The 20513-nt window shown below is 43.7% G+C and overlaps 1 protein-coding gene across 1 annotated transcript in view; it reads left to right on the top strand.

Annotated features, from left to right (window-relative positions):
• sim2 (SIM bHLH transcription factor 2) overlaps positions 1-20513 on the top strand; it is a 112008-nt gene that overhangs the window by 41564 nt on the left and 49931 nt on the right. The window contains exons 4-5 of the mRNA XM_078232020.1: positions 1403-1511; positions 14754-14839. Of these exons, the coding sequence (XP_078088146.1) occupies positions 1403-1511; positions 14754-14839 (195 nt within the window). The remainder of the gene's footprint in view (positions 1-1402; positions 1512-14753; positions 14840-20513) is intronic.

The raw sequence follows: 20513 nt of genomic DNA, 5'->3' as shown, positions 1-20513 counted from the left end.
CTGATAGCAGCAAAGCTCCTCATTTATGACAGCCAGCTGTCAGAAACCCAAGTGCATTGACCCAAATGGTAACCTTACCGCTGGAAACTGTTTGTTATTTCGGAACACAAGACACACCCAATCTTCATCAAAAAGTCTATTTTAATTTCCCGTTAATTAATATGCTTTGTGAAACGGCCTGGAAGATTAAGGATTTCATTTCCTGTTGGGTACTGAATCAGTTGATCTCTGCTGCTAAAGCAATTGATGTACCACCATCAGCTTCAGGCCAACTTTTTTATTCATTCATAGGATATGGGCATCACTGGCTGGGCCAGCATTTATTGCCCATCCTTGAGGACATTTAAGAGTCAACCACACTGCCGTGGGTCTGGAATCACATGTAGGCCAGACCAGGTAAGGGCAACAGATTTCCTTCCCTAAAGGACATCAGTGACCGAGATGGGTCTTTGCGACAATTGATAATGGTCATCGTTAGACATTTGTTTCAACATTTTTATTGAATTCAAATTTGTTGGGATTTGAACCCAGGTCCCCAGAGCATTATCCTGGGTCTCTGGATTACTAATCCAGCGATAATACCACTACATCAGAATCTCCCTAGGCTAGAGATATGAAAAAATGGAGGACTAAGCTTTCCGACTGAGCCTGCAGCAGCAATCCTGGTCCAACAAACTTTTTAAAAATCTGACCCTTTTTAGCCTTCTTCTGCCTCTGATCCAACTGTACCAGGGCAGCCTGGTGGGAAACATTATGTCACTTCCCAAAGAGGTTGTAATTAGAGTCGGTCTCAAATAGACATATGTTAAACTGAACCCTGTCGATTTTGGATGGGTTTCCTTGTCACTGAGCAGGTTTTGTTTTTTTCATTCATGGGACATAGGCACCTCTGGCTGGCCATCATCTATTGCCCATCTCTAGTTGTCCTTGAACTGAGTGACTTGCTGCGCCACTTCAGAGGGCAGTTGAGAGTCAACCACACTGCCTTGGATCTGGACTCACATGTTGGCCAGACCAGGTAAGGAAGGCAGATTTCCTTCCCTAAAGGATATTAATGAACCAGATGGGTTTTTCCAACAATCGACAATGGTCATCAGTAGATTCTTAATTCCAGATATTCGTTATTGAATTCAAAACCACCATCTGCCATGGCAGGATTCGAACCTGGGTCCCCAAAACATTCGCTGAGTTTCTGGATTAATAATCTAGCAATAATACCACGAGGCCTTCGCCTCCTCCAAAATCAGGCTGGCTCCAAGGTGAGGAAGTGATCTATGAAATTTTACCTGCTTATTCATCCAGTTTCAAATTTCATTTTATAAACAACTCAGGCAGAGTGGTCGACATATCAACGTGTTGGCGTCCACAGATTTAACAAGGTCTGCCGTGTTTTCATTACCAGGTGGAGCTGACTGGGAACAGCATTTATGAGTATATACATCCCTCTGATCACGATGAGATGACAGCTGTCCTCACAGCTCACCAGCCTCTCCACCCTCATCTACTGCAAGGTACCATCTGATTGACATTCTGTATAAACTGCATTTAATCAAAATTCATGCCTAAACAAAGTAGTGTTCCACACACAGTTTTCAGCTGCTCACACAATTCTAACCAAGTTATCAAGACTTTTTATAAATGCTACAAGAAATCAAAGAAGTTAGTAGGAAGAGTGTGACCAGAGATGAATAAAAATGTGTTCCATGTGGCACACTGGTTAGCACTGCTGCCTCACAGTGCTGGGGACCCGGGTTCAATTCCCAAGTTGGGTCCCTGACTGTGTGGAGTCTGCACGTTCTCCCCGTGAGTGCATGGGTTTCCTCCGGGTGCTCCAGTTTCCTCCCACAGTCCAAAGATGTGCAGGTTAGGTGAATTGACCATGCTAAATTCTCCCTCAGCGTACCCGAACAGGCGCCAAAGTGTGGCGACTATGGACTTTTCACAGTAATTTCATTGCGGTGCAAATGTAAGTTTACTTGTGACTAATAAATAAACTTAAACTTCACCTTCAAGCTTTATCAGGACTTAGTACTTGCTGAACTTTGATTCACCATTTTGAAACTTTTTACAGTGCGTCATCTAAAATGTTTATCACCTTCCTTCAGGAGGTCATGCTTGTCAAAATACATTACCTCAATCACTAGCATTTTTACTCTGGAGTTCTGACATTGAGCATACTTCAAGACTTGAGCAAATGCTGCTCCAGCATAATTCCAAGTGACTGCCGTTTTATTAGACCTGCTGTCCTGTGAGTGCGATAGTAAAGAAAGATTGATTCAGACAGCAATGAAAGGTCTGGTGGTGTTACTCAAAGCAGAGCAGAGGCCTCTCTTTGTGGCCTAGTCAGGAATTTCCCTGAAGTGCACAGTACCTGCTCAATTTGATTTGCGAGAGTTTGCAGTGTTGCAAATGATCAGTGCATTTCCACAGATAACAGCCATTGCTTTTCAAAGTAATTAATCAATGAAATGTTTGGGGACATTTCTGAAAGACACATTACATCATAGAATTCTACAGTGCAGAAGGAGGCCATTCAGCCCATCGAGTCTGCACCGACCACAATCCCACCCAGGCGCTATCCCCATCACCTCATGCATTTACCCCAGCTAGTTCCCCTGACACTAAGGGGCAATTTAGCATGACCAATCCACCTAACCTGCACATCTTTGGACTGTGGGAGGAAACCAGAGCACCCGGAGGAAACCCGTGCAGAGACGGGGAGAATGTACAGACTCTGCACAGACAATGACCCAAGCCGGGAATCGAACCCGAATCCCTGGCACTGTGAGGCAGCAGTGCTAGCCACTGTGCCACCATGCTGCCAATAAATGTGAATCTTTCCTCTCAAAGATATACACAGCTCATGTGTCTTTGTATTTCAGGTATTTATGAGCTGAGAAAAATTATTTCAAATTTTTTTGAAGGAAGCGGTCCACAGTTACATAAAAACTATGTTGCAAAGCAAAGTTTGGCTGACATATCCATACACCACATGTTAAAATTTGACCTAAAGTCAAATCCGGCACAGTTTGACAAGTCTCCATTCTCCCGACAGTTGTATGGTATTAAGATTTGGAATAGTCTTGATTCAGTATCATGAGGTCCCAAGACTTAGCACCACATTGGTCATCTTGCTTTCTGCGAATGATGTGCAAACTTTCTTCTTTTCCCTCATACTTTGGTGATTTGGTTTTTTTGTGTGTGCTTATCAATCAAAAGGAGCAAAGTCAGCGAAAGCAGCAAACATTGCAGGAGCTGGGCAAACAACAAGGTTTTCTGCATCAACTTGCACTTCACCTGACTGGGCAGTGTTTGATACAGATGGTTTAATTTTAAGTTTATTTATTAGTGTCACAAATAGGCTCACTTAACACCGCAATTAAGTTACTGTGAAAATTCCTTAGTCACCGTACCCCGGCCCCTGTTTGGGTACACTGAGGAAGAATTTAGCATGGCCAATGCATTTAACCAGCGTGTCTTTCAGACAGTGGGATCAAACCAGAGCACCCGGAGGAAACCCATGCAGACATGGGGAGAACGTGCAAACTCGACACAGACAGTGACCCAAGCCAGGAATTGAACTCGGATCCCTGGCGCTATGGGGCAGCAGTGTGTTAACAACGATACCACCGTGCCACCCTGTAATGTTTGAGAATGGGAAAACATGTCTTCCCCTGGAACTGACACATTGGGCGGAGTTTTACCGGCACGTCCGCCTGAGTTTCCTATGATTCCGCCCAAGGCCAACAGAGATTATCGTTCTCTGAGCCTGGAATCAGGGCAGGCATGCCAGTAATATTCCGGCCATTGAGGAGCATTCTGCTCTGCTAAATCACTCAAATTATTCCATTTAAAAGAGAAATCAGGAAGCATTTTATTCCACACAAAGACTAGTGGAAAATCTGGAATTCTTTGCCTCATAAAGAGGTAGAAGTTGGGATATTTGGAGCTTTTAAGACTGAGTAGGGTAGATTTTTGTTGGGTAGGTGTCAAGGAATATAGAGTTCATGTGGGTAAATGGAGTTAAGATGTGTGTGAACAATGGGCCAATTAGAGCAGTCTTAAGGAACTGTAAGGCCTACTGATTCCTATGTTCCCAAGAAGTGAGGGTTAATTGGGCAGAAAGAAGGTCAAAAGGAATGAAATCTGATCACCAAGCGTTTTGTTTGGACAATATCCAAAGGAACAAAATAAGTATCTCACCCAACAGTAAGTAATGCTGCTTATGTTAAGAAGTGGCAATCTCACCTTAATCCTTTTCCAAAGAAGAGTCAATAAAGGAATCGAAATATGCTTTCTTTCTCCACAGATGCTGCCAGACCTGCATTTCTGTTTTCATTTCAGATTTTCAACAGCTGCAGCATTTTGCTTTTATTTTAATCCTTTCCTTGCCTGTTTCTGAATATTTTTCCTTAGATTCTGATAGCATCATTTAAGGGCACTAACTTTGACATGTTACTGATTCCAACAGAGGTTTATACGGCTTGAAATGGAACCCACTCAATCTGCTTGCTGCATTATTTATGCCTACAATCCCCTAACACTGCCAACCTCTGCCCCTCCATTATATCAACAGCATTCACAGTTTAAACAAGGATGTAATGAAGCAAGAAAGCAACTGCTGATAGAACCCCAAAGAAGCATTCCAGCTAATATATTAACCTATCTTTTCTCTTTTGGACACTTATTTATCTGGGATGCATTTGCAGCATTTTCTGTTTGCATAGCTCAATAGAATATATACCTTCCCTTTTGCAAATTTCCCAGCTCTCTGTCCAAGTCATGTGTCAGTCTCTGGTTAAGTGGGATGGCAACCACAACTAAACCTGGAATTCAAAAAATAATTACTACTTCTATTCATCCACCCTCTAATGAAAGCGACATGATGGCACAGTGGGGCGCCATGGTGGCACAGTGGTTAGCACTGCTGCCTCACAGCACCAGGGATCTGGGTTGGATTCCGGGCTTGGGTCACTGTCTGTGCGGAGTCTGCATGGTCTCCCCATGTTGTGTGGGTTTCCTTCGGATGCTCCGGTTTCCTCCGAAAGGTGTGCTGGTTGGCGCATTGGCCATACTAAATTCTCCCTCAGTGTACCCAAACAGGCGCTGGAGTGTGGCGACTAGGGGAATTTCACAATAACTTCATTGCAGTGTTAATGTAAGCCTACTTGTGACACGAATAAATAAACTTTACTTTTACCTTTACTTTTCAGAATTATCCCCACATTTGAATTAGATTTTTAAATATCAGATTTAGAAAACTATACCACATGCAAACCACAAGAAGAAAACTTTGACCTGAAATGTCAACTTTGTTTTTATTCTCCACAGATGCTACCTGACCTGCTGAGTATTTCCAGTGTTTTCTGTTTTTACTTCCAGCACATGTTCTTCCTAAAGTACAAACAACTTTTCAGATACATTTAATAGCAATTGACACGGGTAAATGGGATTTTAGTTTAGTAGATTTGAGAAATCTTTCATAAGACTTGTCACAATTTGTAATGCACTCCAGTGTAATGTCATCGGTATATTCCAAGTCCATCTCATTTTTATATAAAGTGATTCAGAGCATTCCTTTCACAGACATCTTAGGAATTGGACTTACCATTCAATTCCAATTCAAGGAATTGTTTGACCAGAATTCTCCAGTCGTTCATGCCAAAATTCTCTGGTCTTGTTTATCCTTCTCTACCCTATTTTGACTGGTTTTACTGCTGATATCACTATAACTTTCCATAGCAGTATATGGCTCTACAATCTTCCCCTTGTGTTCCTCTCATCTTTCCTTACCTTCCTTTCTTGTAGCTTTCCTATTTTCTCTCTTTGCACCCTCGTTCTGAATTTTTTTGAGATCTCCTTAGCATTGGAATGCTTACTGTGTTTTTTCTCACTTCTAAAAGTAAAGTTTATTTATTCGTCACAAGTAGGCTTACATTAACACTGCAATGAAGTTACTGTGAAAATCCTCTAGTCACCACACTCCGGCACCTGTTCGGGTACACTGAGGCAGAATTTAGCATGGCCAATCCACCTAAACAGCACGTCTTTGGACTGTGGGAGGAAACAGAGCACCTGGAAGAAACCCACACAGACACAGGGAGAACATGCAAACTCTGCACAGACAGTGACCCAAGCCGGGAATCGCCATGGAGCTGCGAGGCAGTGTGCTAACCACTGTGCCACCATGCCATCTAGTCCATGATTATACATCTAGCTTTGGTTGAAACCAGCCTTTGCTTATTTCCAATGAGATGACTGGGCCAGCATTTACTGCCCACCTCTACTTGCTCTTGAGAAGATGGTGGTAAGCTGCCTTCTTGAACTGCTGCAGCGCCTGAGATGTAGGTACACCCACGCTGCGGTTTAGACCAGGTCAGTAATTAAACCTGGGTTCTTTTAGTCAGTACAGTTTAGCAGTAAATCACATTACACCTCAAAGAAGCCTTAAGCATTACAGTCAGGAGGTGAGGTGATGGAAATAGCAAAATAAGACAAACATTGCACAAGGAGTAGAACAAGTTCTGTGAATTCAAAACACACAGAGAACATGTTAGGAGTTAACCGATGAGTTCAATTCCTCTGGATTGGAACAACAAGATAGTTCAAGCCACAGTTATTTAGCCATTTTATATTTACAATTCAGATCATGGTGTTTGTTACGTTGGCAGTTGTGGTTATGGGAGATATTGGATAGATTCCTCATTCTACTCAGTAACCAGCACAGGCCTGGGCATTTCTAATTCTCATCCATCAGCAACTTTAATTTTAATATTTTTCTTTCCCGCACTTAGTTCCTTTAAGCTAAAGGAAATATATTTGTGTAAAGAGGTGAGAGAGAAGGAGAATTGGGTCAAGTTGACCTGAGTATTTGAGTAACAAATTGGAGCCAAAACTGGAAAATGCCGGAAACAGCCCACAAATTTGGTCAGCGAATGTAGCCAATCTCCAGCATCTGTTCCTTCTCTTTTTGTTGCCAATTAGAATCAATCATATGTCCCCGAAACACCTGTTCCTAGTTAGGCCAATATTTGAATGCTGCAGTATTGTGGACCTAATTCCTTGTTCTGACTGTTGCCCCCATCATTCACCACAAAATGTCCCTCTGTTAAATAAACAAGCAACAGTGAAATTTACTGTTTGATGTAGCTATGTTTCCAGAACTGAGCAGCATTTAGGCTGAGGAAAGCAAGTGACTGAAAAGCTTAAACATAAAGGTCAGAATTTTCCAGCTGTTCAAATTGATGGGATTTTCTGATCCCGCTGCAGTGAGCGGGGATTTGGCTGAGTGCCAAATTCTCCATTCTCGCTTGCAGCGGCAGCGGGCGTGAATGGCCGGAACATTCTGGCCAAAATGTTTTATCATAACAGTAAAATAGTAACTTTGTGAAGGCTTTGTCAAAACATTAACCAACAAACCGACATAAGATCCAACCAATGGTAAGTCTCCAAACTCTTTTTAAAAACAGAGTTTGGAGACTGATGTGCAAGAGACCACGGAGAACCATAGAGTCCTTACAGTGCAGGAGGAGGCCATTCAGCCCATTGAGTCTGCACCGATTCTCCAAAAGAGCATTTTACCAAGGCCCACCCAGCCACATCCCTCTAACCCCTGCGCTTTTACCATGGCTAATCCATCTTGGGATATTAAAGGGCGATTTAGCATGGTCAATCCAGCAATCAAAGGTTAGATTGGAAACTGAGCTGTTCAGACGCAGGGATTCTCAGATACAGAACAACCGGCCCAGCTCACACAAAAACAAATGTCCTCTGCAAGAAAATAAAAGGACTCCCTCCAAGTTAGTTAGTGCCCATGTAAGAAAGGAGTATCATAGAGTCATTGAGGTTTACAGCATGGGAAACAGGTCCTTCGAGCCAACTTGTCCATGCCACCCTTTTTTTAACCACAAAGCTAGTCCCAATTGCCCGCATTTGGCCCATATCCCTCTATACCCATCTTACTCATGTAACTGTCTGAACGCTTTTTAAAAGACAAAATTGTACCCGCTTCTACAACCACCTCTGGCAGCTTGTTCCAGACACTCATCACCCTCTGCGTGAAAACAATGCCCCTCTGGACCTTTTTGCCGCTGCCTCGGCAAAGCGTCCAGCATAATTAAGGACCCCACACACCCCGGACATTCTCTCTTCCACCTTCTTCCTTCGGGAAAAAGATACAAAAGTCTGAGGTCACGTACCAACCGACTCTGCTGCCATCAGACTTTTGAATGGACCTACCTTGCATTAAGTTGATCTTTCCCTACACCCTAGCTATGACTGTAACACTTCATTCTGCACTCTCTCGTTTCCTTCTCTATGAACGGTATGTTTTGTCTGTATAGCACGCAAGAAACAATACTTTTCACTGTATGTTAATACATGTGACAATAATAAATCAAATCAAATCAAATCAAAATCAAATTGTATCTCTCCCCTCTCACCGTAAACCCATGCCCTCCAGTCTTAGACTACCCTACGTTTGGGAAAATATATTGACTATCTAACTAATCAATGCTCCTCATTATTTTACAGACTTCTATAAGATCACCCCCAAGCCTTCTACACTCCAGAGAAAAAAGTCCCAGTCTATCCAGCCTCTCCGTATAACTCAAACCATCAAGTCCCGATAGCATCCTGGTAAATCTAAGAGTGAAAAATAATTCATTGTACATCTGCAACTTGGCACCATGTATGCAATGCAGAATATAGATGGACAGCATTTCTATATGAGCCAAGTGACAAGACCACAAGTTATTTGGCTCAGGAGCTGTTGTATGAAATCATACAGAGTCACATGGAGTTTATCTCATAGAGACAGGCCTTTCAGTTCTACTGACATTTATGTTCCAAGCTTTCACCCACCCAATTTCATCTGTCTTTAATACCATATCTGGTTAGCGCTGCTGCCTCACAGCGCCAGGGACCCGGGTTTGATTCCCGGCTGGGGTCACTGTCTGTGTGGAGTCTGCACCTTCTCCCCATGCCAGCGTGGGTTTTTTCCAGTTGCTCCAGTTTCCTCCCACATCCAAAGATGTGCAGGTTAGGTGAACTGGCCATGCTAAATTCTCCCTCAGTGTACTCGAACAGGCACTGGAGTGTGGTGACTAGGGGATTTTCACAGTAACTTGATTGCAGTGTTAATGTAAGCCTACTTGTGACTAATAAATAAGCTTTACTTTACTTTACCCTTCGATTCCTTTCCTCCTTGTGTACTTATTTAGTTTCCCCTTGAAATAATTGATCCTACAAGCTAGCTTGGGATTGTCTATTTTCTCTTTACATCATGTCAATATTCACCCTACTTCAAAACTTTAAAAACCCTATTATAAAAGCAACCTTTTTTCCCAGGTCGGAGGTGACGATCACGAGGGGTCACGGGCTCAAGATGAGAGGGGCGAGGTATAACTCAGATATCAGAGGGACGTTTTTTACACAGAGAGTGGTGGGGGCCTGGAATGCGCTGCCAAGTAGGGTGGTGTAGGCAGACACGCTGGCATCGTTTAAGACTTACCTGGATAGTCACATGAGCAGTCTGGGAATTGAGGGATACAAACGAATGGTCTAGTTGGACCAATGAGCGGCACAGGCTTGGAGGGCCGAAGGGCCTGTTTCCTGTGCTGTACTGTTCTTTGTTCTTTGGCAAAAAATGTAAGCATGCATCTGTGCGATAGAATTATAAATCCGCTTACCATTTCACTGAACTTGCAAAGTTTATTTCCCGAAGTTATACTTTATTCATAAAATTTGTAAATACATTACATGACCATTCAAAGTTGACATTACACACATGTAAAACAAATTAGTGTATGTTTATTACCACATTTACAATTACAGTCAAAGTTGATAATGTTCATTACATGTCAAACATATAGCTGAGGGGTTTTTCATTGTTTCCATCCCCTCAGTTCAGTATGGATGAAGAGCCTTAGACAGTGCCCTTTCCCCATTGCGCCTCTGTAGCAGATCCTCAAGCTTTAGTTCATCATTCAGCACATAGTCGTGGTCCTGAAATGTGCCAGTCTGCAACACTCTGTGGAGGTCAACTCAGCACACTGGAAGACTAAAGTCCTGGGCAGACCAAAATGCATTTTTCACTGAGTTGATGGCCCTCAAGCCTCAGATGATGTTTGTGCATTCCTGGTAATAGCCCATGGAGCACAGAGTCCTGCAGCACACATCTGCGTATGAGAATAGAATAGAATAGAATAGAATAGAACAAAATGGAATCCCTACAGTGCAGGAGGAGACCATTCGGCCCATCAAGCCTGCATTGACAACAATCCCATCCACGTCCTATCCCCGTAACCCTCCGTATTTATCCTGCTAATCCCCCTGACACTAAAGGGCAATTTAGCATGGCCAATCAAGTTAACCCGCACATCTTTGGACTGTTGGAGGAAACCGGAGCACCGTGAGAAAGTGCGAACACCACACAGACAGTGACTCGAGGCTGGAATTGAACCTGGGTCCCTGACGCTGTGAGGCAGCAGTGCTAACCACTGTGCCACCGTGCTGCCCCAGAGAAACCATTAGGAAAGACCATTCACCAGAAAACTCCAACCTCGCTCACGACTGGAATTCTCCAGTGCTGCTGAAGTGAATGGAATTTTGGCTGATCGCCGTATTCTCCATTCTCACTGGCAGCAGGGCAGGCAAACAAGATCGGAGAATCCCACACAATGCATCCTTTTTTCCACAGCTTCTTTGCAAAGGCACATTTCAGAAGGAGATGGACATCTGTGTCATCTCCACCACAGCTGTTCAATGGTAACATGAGGACTTTGGAAAACTCCAAGGATTTAATGCGGGGGAGTGCGCCAGCTGCAGGAGTGTAAAACCGGCATCAAGATTTTGGCGTATATCTTCTACATTTAAATGTCATTGGCCTAGCGAATGACAGCACTGTCCACTCTAACAGTTGAAGGCTTCATTCCTGATTGCCAACCCGCTTGGAGTGGGAAGCAATTGAAGAGTGACATTTGGAGGCAGGTCTTCTGAGCCGGTCAGAGGAAAAGAAATATCAGCTCGGGAACCCTTTCCACTAATTCCGGCAAAGAATACAATTCCTCAGATTTCATGAATGGCAGGACTTTTGTCCTCCTGTTTCAATAGCCACTGACCTTCTCACATGATGAATAATCTCTCAGTTGAGACAATTGGATTGCTGTCAATGTTGATAAACTGCAACCCCAACACAAATTGGGAGAGAAGGGGACCCAGTTACAACTACCTATTATCTCTGTGCAATTCCAAGCTCTTCAAATGTTCTTCTCTCTTCCAGAAGTCTCTCTGCTAAGGCTGCCATTGTTCAATGGAACTCAATAGTGTAAGCCAGGTTGAGCTGGGTGTACTAATGACATCAGTAAATAAAAACTCCTTCTAAGTTCACTATGCTTGTAGACACATTTGTGCTACATATGTGCATGTAACATAGAGACATAGAAAATAGGCACAGGAATAGGCCATTTGGCCCTTCGAGCCTGCTTCAACATGATCATGGCTGATCCTCTTTCTCAATACCATACTCCTCTGCTCTCCCCATACCCTTTGATACCTTTAGAGTCTAGAAATCTATCTATTTTCTTCTTAAATACATTCAGTGACTTGACCTCCACAGCCTTCAGTGGTAGTTAATTCAATAGGTTCACCACCCTCTGAGTGAAGAGATTTCACCTCACGTCAGTCCACGGTGGTTAGCACTGTTGCCTCACAACGCCAGGGACCCAGGTTCAATTCCTGGCTTGGGTCACTGTCTGTGCGGAGTCTGCACGTTGTCCCCGTGCCTGCGTGGGTTTCCTCTGGGTGCTCCAATTTCCTCCCACATCCTAAAGACATGCTGGTTAGGTGCATTGGCCATGCTAAATTCTCCCTCAGTCTACCCGAACAGGTGCAGGATTGTGGCGGCTAGGGGACTTTCACAGTAACTTCATTGCAGTGTTAATGTAAGCCTACTTGTGACACTAATAAATAAGTAGCCTTGTGTCACAAGCCTACTTGTGACACTAATAAATATCCTGAGACTGTAACCCCATGTTCTAGACCGCCCCGCCCCACCCCAACCAAAGGAAATCACATTCCTGCATCCAATCTGTCCAGTCCTGTCAGGATTTTATACGTTTCAGTGAGATCCTCTCTCATTCCAGTGAATCCAGACCCCATCGACCCAATCTCTCCTAATACAACAATCCTGCCATCTCAGGATCAGTCTGGTGAACCTTCGCTGCGCTCCCTCTGTGACAAGTACATCCTTTCTTAGAAAAGGAGGCCAGATGTATTGGCTTGTTAGGCATTTCATCAGCCTATGATATACTGGAGCCACTGCTATTGCCACAACATTATCTTGATTTTATTTCAGTGAAAACAACACAAACAGGACACAATTTGGATTCCGTGCCTAGAAACTGGGACTTTTGGTTTTCTTGCCATATTTATGATTGCTGAGGCATGAAATGTGTAGCACAACAAGGGCACAATAAACTATGATCAGTGTAGAAATTGTTTCCAAACAGAAGACTGTACGTATGCCGACAATCACCTGATGCCATTTTGTAGCAGCGATGTTGCTGCAAGTCAACTCTTTGGCTGGAATTTTACTGCCCCGTCCACCACGGGAATCAGAGTGGGTGAGGGGCTGACAATGGGCAGGGCCGTTGACCTCAGGTGGGATTTGACAGTTTTGGGACAAGCGAGGCCATAAAACCCCACCCATAGTGTTAATTTCTCAGTCACACTAAGTCCAGATTAAGTCAAGTTTTAAGTTTATTTATTAGTATCACAAAGTAGGCTCACATTCACACTACAATGAAGCTACTGTGAAAATCCCCTAGTTGCCACACACTGGCGCCTGTTCGGGTACACTGAGGGAGAATTTAATCATGGCCAATACACCTAACCTGCACATCTTTGGACTGTGGGAGGAAACCGGAGGAAACCCACGCAGACACATGGAGAATGTTCAAGCTCCACACAGACAATGACCCAAGTCAGGAATCGAACCTGGCGCTGTGAGGCAGTAGTGCTAACCACTGTGCCATCATGCTGTCCATGCAGCTGAAATCCAGCACCTTGGGAATAGACCCAGCCCCAAAGCAGATAAATAAAATGGACATTATCAGGATTGATAATTGCCTGCATAAATGTTCTTTATTTGGCAGGATATTCAAAATCCCCAATCTCAGCAATATTTTTCTGGAATTTGAAAGGACTAATTTGGTCTGAATTGTGGGGGGGTGGGGGGGGGGGGGGGGGGGGGCGTGGGGGTGGGGATAGTGGTGGAATTCTTTAGCCTCTCCACAGTGTTTTTCACGGTGGTGGGAGTCAGTGAACCAATTAATTTGAACCTCTTGAAAGGGAGTTAAAAAAGTATTCTGATTTTATAGTAAATAGGATGAGAAATAAATTAGAAATTAAAGTAGAAAATCCTGGAAATACTTAGCAGGACAGTCAGCATCAGATCTCTGGATCATTATCAGATTGACTATGGGATATAGAGCACCCATCAATTTCATCGAAGCCAAACAGATACATTTTGGCGTTTTTGTTTTGTGTTTTGTTATAGTAAAATAGAATTTATGATGACAATACTTATTTTTTAATCTGCTTTACAATCTTTGAAAGTATTGCTCATGAAATTCTTCCCAAATTGTGTCAGCGATTATTTTCATTTCACCCATCCTTTTCTTCAATTCTTACAAATAAAATTGTTGTATTAAAATATTTAAAATATATAAACGTTATTCACAAAAATCATTCTTATCCATAAACTTACCTCCAAAAACTTCCACCAAGATGATCTTTGCCACTTAATTTGCCCTTTGTCTCCCCTCTCATGACTTCAAAATAAAATTATAATTGTCCATATGCATTAGTTTTATTTCCTAGCTTTTACGAGGGGAGGTGATGGCCTAGTGGTATTACTCAGCTAATGTTCTGGGGACCTGGGTTCGAATCCCGCCACGGCAGATGGTGGAATTTGAATTCAATTAAAAAATCTGTAGTTAAGAATCTACTGATGACCATGAATCAATTGTCGGAAAAACCCATCTGGTTCACTAATGTCCTTTAGGGAAGGAAATCTGGTGTCCTTACCTGGTCTGGCCTACATGTGACTCCAGAGCCACAGCAATGTGGTTGACTCTCAACTGCCCTCGGGCAACTAGGAATGGGCAATAAATGCTGGCCAGCCAGCGACGCCCATGTCCCAGGAATGAATAAAAAAAACAGACAATCTCCAGTGCACAATAAGTGCCCATCTTTCACTACAACAGATGCCCACTCTCTTGCCCCCTAACGTGAATTCCTAAATTTCCCAGCTACATTCTGTTTGATTTGATTCTAAAGTTTTAATTTAAACATATATAATCTATTTATAGATATGCTGGATACTAGAACACAGCAGACCATAGTGTCCTTTACAATATTGAACAATATATCCAAGCGTTAGTCCTAAAACTGGAATATAATCCCGAGGCGACAGAATCCTGTTTATCTCATATGGTAAGCCGTTCTTCTGCTGCATATTTGAAGAAAAGAAAAGCCCATCAGCCCTTCTCAAGACAGCAAAGGATGGGTAATAAATCTGGCCATCTGTCACATCCCCAGAACAAATAATAAATATTATATTAAAAAACACTTTGATTTGTTTTTTTTTACTGGGTTACAATAATCCTGAGCGTCTTGATATAATAACATAGTGTGATTTATGAGGATATCAAAGTTCCGGCGTAATAGCATGGTTTGCGGTTCCTTTTCAGAATATGAAATTGAGCGCTCCTTCTTTCTACGCATGAAATGTGTTCTGGCCAAAAGAAATGCAGGTTTGACTTGTGGTGGTTACAAGGTAAGAAAATTTAAACAATCATTGAAATGAGTGCATATAAACGCTGGCACCAACCACTCTCATAGTCTAATGTGTGGGATAATTGAGATAATTTTATAACACTCTTGTGCTGAAACATTAGTGGCGGGGGAGTGGGGACAAATTTTATTTCAGGAATAAGACAAGGTATCTTTACTTAATGTCTCAAGATTCTACAACAACAATCAACTTGGTGCCTTTAGAATCATAGAAATCATTAAATCCCTAAAGTGCAGAAAGAAGCCATTCGGCCCAATGAGTCTGAGCTGATTCAGCATCGTTAATTGACTACACGTGTTTAATTTTCCCACCTTCCCTCAGTCAGTAACATAGATCACATAGAATCCGACAGTGCAGAAAGAGGCCATTCGCCCCATCGAGTCTGCACCAACCACAATCCCACCCAGGTCCTATCCCCATAATCCCATGCATTTACCCTAGCTAGTCTCCCTGACACTAAGGGGCACTTTAGCATGGCCAATCCACCTAACCTGCACATCTTTGGACTGTGGGAGGAAACTGGAGCACCCGGAAGAAACCCACGCATCTTGATACTGAAGTCAGGAAGCTTGGCTTTTCCACATCATCCTTCTTAATATTGATTCCTCATATTATGTTGATCTTTCTCGACACCCTAGCTACGAATGTAACACTACATTCTGCACCCTCTCCTTTCTTTCTCTCTATGCGGTATGCTTTGTCTGTATAGTGCACAAGAAACAATACTTTTCACTCTATACTAATGCATGTGACAATAATAAATCAAATCAAATCAAAATCCTCCTACGTCAATGCAAGTTAATGGCAAATGGCAACACAGTGGGTGATATTTTCCTGGAAATCGGCAAAGGTTGATGGCAGTTGGGGAAAAGCTGTGTTGAAACCATCGACCACAATGGTGATTTTCTCCACCATATAGTGCAGCACTTTCATAAAAAACTTCAAGGATCAGGTCCCATGATGTATCACTGGCCTCTGATTCACCCCCATGCCAATAACTTAGAAACATGAGGAGTGGGGTGCCATTTTTAAAGGTCACCCCAGCCCACAGCAACCAAGTCAGTCAACCCTTGAACCCCCTTGATACCCCCATGGGTATCCTCTAGGTTCTGCCAGGCAGTTCCAGGGCAGTACCTGGGCATGAAACTCTCTCCCTGAGCACTGCATTCACCTGAGTTTCTCTGGGAAGTCTGCTGGGAGGTAGATGCCCTTGGAAATTAGTTGTGCTTCATGCCGTTCTACAGTCATGCCAGCATGGATGGATTTTTTGACTGGCGTGCAGGGCATGGTGGCACAGTGGTTAGCACTGCTGCCTCACAGCGCCAGGGACCCGGGTTCGATCCCCAGCATGGGTCACTGTGCGGAGTTTGCAGGTTTTCCCCATGTCTATGTGTGTTTCTTCCGAGTGCTCCGGTTTCCTCCCACTGAAAGATGGGCTGGTTAGGTGGATTGGCCATGTTAAATTCTCCCTCAGTGTACCCGAACAGATGCCAGAGTGTGGCGACTAGGGGATTTTCACAGTAACTTCATTGCAGTGTTACTGTAAGCCTACTTGTCACACTAATAAATTAATTTAAGCTTAAACTCCAGCGTAAGGGCCTGATAATATGTTAATTTATTAGAATGAGATTCCCAACATTTAACCTCACTGACCTGTGGAGAGGACAATAGCATCACTCGTTTATGCTGATGTAAAATGCACTTCTCATGATATTTTCTGCTCCCATCACCAAACATGCCTGATGTGATCTGAGTGGAAAATCCCACTCAAATCAATTCTCTCATATCAAAACATTCCCTTAGCAGTTTGCTTTCCTAAATCCAGTCCAGGAATTTCAAATGAAACTTTTAAGTAAAGCTTCCACTCCACTTTTGACAGTAAATCCAGTCCAGGTTTTCAGGATTCCCTTGTCCTGACTGCCGTACAAACTGTTCATAATTGCTTTACTTCCCGATTCCCAGACTGTATGACAATGACATCAGACTTACCTCTGAAGTCTGCTGTCCCACTTTAAATCTGATTGCTGCAATTGTCTATTTAACTTGAGTACTTGGCACACCATAACACACAAGGCTATGGGCCAAGTGCTGGCAAATGGGATTAGGTGGACAGGTCAGGACATTTCATGCAACGGTGCAAACTCGATGGGCTGAAGGGCCTCTTCTGCACTATAGTATTCTGTGATTCTGTGAATACTTTGGTAACTCTTCCTTAATTTCTGTGGAACAATATTTTTGTCTCTGTTAGAGTCACGGAAAGATGCCCTTTGGCCCGTCATGTCCATGCTGGCCATCAGGCGCCCATTATAATCCCATTTTCCAGCACTTGGCCCATTGCCTTGTATGCTTTCTGTCTGTGCCAATTCCCTGGTTATCTGGATTATAACTTGTTCCTTCGGAAGCCTACCTCTTTGTAACTGTCCTGGAAGAGTTGAAAGATATTCACTCCCCAGTACCCTGTCTCCAAATGCAATATATCCAGCTGAAACGTAAATGCGTTTCCACTCTTTAATAGGCTTCCAGTTGCTAAGCAGCACTCGCATTCTTCTACTAGCCTATTAATTCTTCACGCTGTAGCTCTCTCTAAGCAGAATAGAAGTACAATTGGAATTAAAACCAGCACCCACACATACAAACACCTTTGTCCTGCATGAACCTAACTATAGGTTTTACCCTTCCAGACACAGAAACATTAAATTGAACCCACTTAAAACTATATCTTCTTTCTAATGTTTAGCAATACAAATATAAAACCCTTAAAACTATCTTTGTTTTCCTAATACCTGGGACTTGTGCAGTGTGAATGTAACCTGCCACTTATCAGTCCAAGCCTTAATATTGTCCAGGTCTTGCAGCATGCCGATATGGACAGTGTCAGTATCTGAGGAGTTGCAAATCGTGCTGAAAACTGTGCAAGCATCAGTGAACATCTCCACTTGAGGGCGGCACGGCAACACAGTGGTTAGCACTGCTGCCTTACAAAGCCAGGGACCCAGGTTCGATTCCCGGCTTGGGTCACTGCTTGTGCAGAGTCTGCACGTTCTCCCCGTGTCTGTGTGGGTTTCCTCCAGTGCTCTGGTTTCCTCCCATAGCCTGAAAGACATGCTGGTTAGGTGGATTGGCCATGCTAAATTCTCCCTCAGTGTACCCAAACAGACACCAGAGTGTGGCGATTCGGGGATTTTCACAATAACTTTATTGCAGAGTTAATGTAAGCCTACTTGTGACACTAATAAATAAATAAATAAACTTTATGATGGAGGAAAGGTCATTGATGAAGCAGCTGAAGATGGTTGGGCTTAGGAACTCCTGCTGTGATGTCTTGGAGTTGAGATGATTTACCTCCAACTGCCACAACCATCTTCCTTTGTGCCAAGTAGGACTCCAACCAGCGCAGGGTTCTCCCCCCAATTCTCATTGACTCTCTAAGGCTCTTTGATGCCACACTCAGTCAAATTCTGCCTCGATATTCAGGGCAGTTACTCTCACCTCACATCTGGAATTCAACTCTTTTGTCCATGTTTGAACCAAGGCTACAATAAAGTCAGAATCCAAGTGACCCCAGCAGAATCCAAACTGAGCAGGTTACTGCTAACCTAGATCTGTTAGATCTGTTCAAAGTCTATCCCATTTAGCAAGGTAACAGTGTCACACAGCACCGCAGGGAGTATCCTCAATGTGAAGGCGGGACATTGTCTCCACAAGGACTGTGCGGTGGTCACTCTTACCTTCACTGAATTGAATTGAATTAATTTATTATTGTCTTATGTATTGGGATACAGTGAAAGGTATTGGCCGGGATTCTCCCAAACAAATTCTAAGTGCCGAAATCACATAAAAACTGGAGTAACTCCCACAGCCTTTTTCAGCGGGATTTTCAAAATGAATCTCCCACACTCAATGCATCACAAAGTGCACTAGTGAGATTCATAATGAGAATCAGGCTAGCTATTCCTGCGGGAGAGGCCGGCAGCATAGCACTGAGCAGGCCATTAGTAGTCCCGCATTGCCGGCCTCCCGATTGCTGGCCAGCACAGCAATTCCCCATTGCTGGCCGTGGGAACTCTCACCAATTGGCCCCTCATAGGCCTCGCACCCCCCTCTGGCCCCACCCCCTTGGCACTTCCGATTTCTGGTGGGCATTGCCACTTTGCCCCTTGGGCAGTGCCAGGGGGCCAGGCTGGCAATGCCCAGGGGGCAATCCCTTACCATTGACCTCCTAGGGGGCCTCCCTGACCCCTTTTCCCTCGAGGGGGGTTGACCACCCGTTCCCTGTTAGTAGGGAGCTGGTGTAAACCCTGCTGGCGTGAACCATTCCTGACGGGGAGGGAGAGGGAGAGGCTAATGGGTCCAGAGACTTCAGTCCCGCTTCCGCTAATGAGATTAAAATAAAGATTTCAATATCCAAATCAGCTCTGCGCTGATTACCAGCCGTGCTCCCACTGGGAAGCCCGCTAAATAGCCTCCGCTGATGTCTCCCAGCCCGCTGCGCTACTCGAGTAATGCAGCGGGCTGGGAGAATTGTCCCCATTTCTTCTTGCAACCTATACAGACAAAGCATACTGTTCATAGAGTATATAGGGGAGTAGGAAAGGAGAGGGTGCAGAATATAGTGTTACAGGTACCGATAGGGTAAAGAGAAAGATTAGCTTAATATGTGATAGGACCATTCAAAAGTCTGATGGCAGCAGAGAAGAAGCTGTTCTTGAGTCACTTGGTACGTGTTTTCAGACTTCTGTATCTTTTCCCCGATGGAAGAGAGAATGTCTGGGGTGCGTGGGATCCTTGATTATGCTGGCTGCTTTCCTGAGGTCTGAGGGGGCAGACAGGAAAGTTGATGGGGGTATTTTTAATTGAATGCTGAAATTTGTAAACTGGAGTGAGAAGACCACAATGCACTTCACTTGTTCATACTTTTGATTTGATTTATTATTGTCAAATGTATTGGGGTACAGTGAAAAGTATTCTTTCTTGCGAGTTATACAGACAAAGCATACTGTTCATAGAGTACATGGGGAGAAGGAAAGAAGAGGATGCAGAAGATAGTGTTGTAGTCACAGTTAGGGTGTAGAGAAAGATCAGCTTAATATATGGTAGGTCCATTCAAAGGTTTGATTGCAGCAGGGAAGAAGCTGTTCTTGAGTTGGTTGGTACATGTTTCTGGACTTTTGTACCTTTTCTCCAACAGAAGAAGGTGGAAGAGAGAATGTCCAGGGTGCATGGGGTCCTTGATTATGCTGGCTGCTTTTCTGAGGCAGCGGGAAGTGTAGACAAAGTGAATGGATGGGAGGCTGGTTTGCGTGATGGACTGGGCTTCGTTCACGACCTTTTGTAGTTTCTTGCGGTCTTGGTCAGAGCAGGAGCCATACCAAACTGTGATACAACCAGAAAGGATGCTTTCTATGGTGCATCTGTAAAAAATGGTGAGAGTCGTAGCTGACATGCCAAATTTCCTTAGTCTTTTGAGAAAGTTGAGGCGCTGGTGGGCTTTCTTAACTATGGCATCGGCATGGAATGACCAAGAAAGATTGTTGGTGATCTGAATACCTCAAAACCTGAAGCTCTCGACCATTTCTACTTCATCCCCTGTGATGTAGGCAGGGGCATGTCCTCCACTACGCTTCCGGAAGTCGAGCACTATCTCTTTCGTTTTACT

The sequence above is a fragment of the Mustelus asterias genome, chromosome 17, assembly GCF_964213995.1.
Source record: "Mustelus asterias chromosome 17, sMusAst1.hap1.1, whole genome shotgun sequence".
Lineage (NCBI taxonomy): Eukaryota > Metazoa > Chordata > Chondrichthyes > Carcharhiniformes > Triakidae > Mustelus > Mustelus asterias.
Note: the sequence above shows the minus strand (reverse complement) of the source record. Positions and strands in the feature narration are given on the sequence as shown.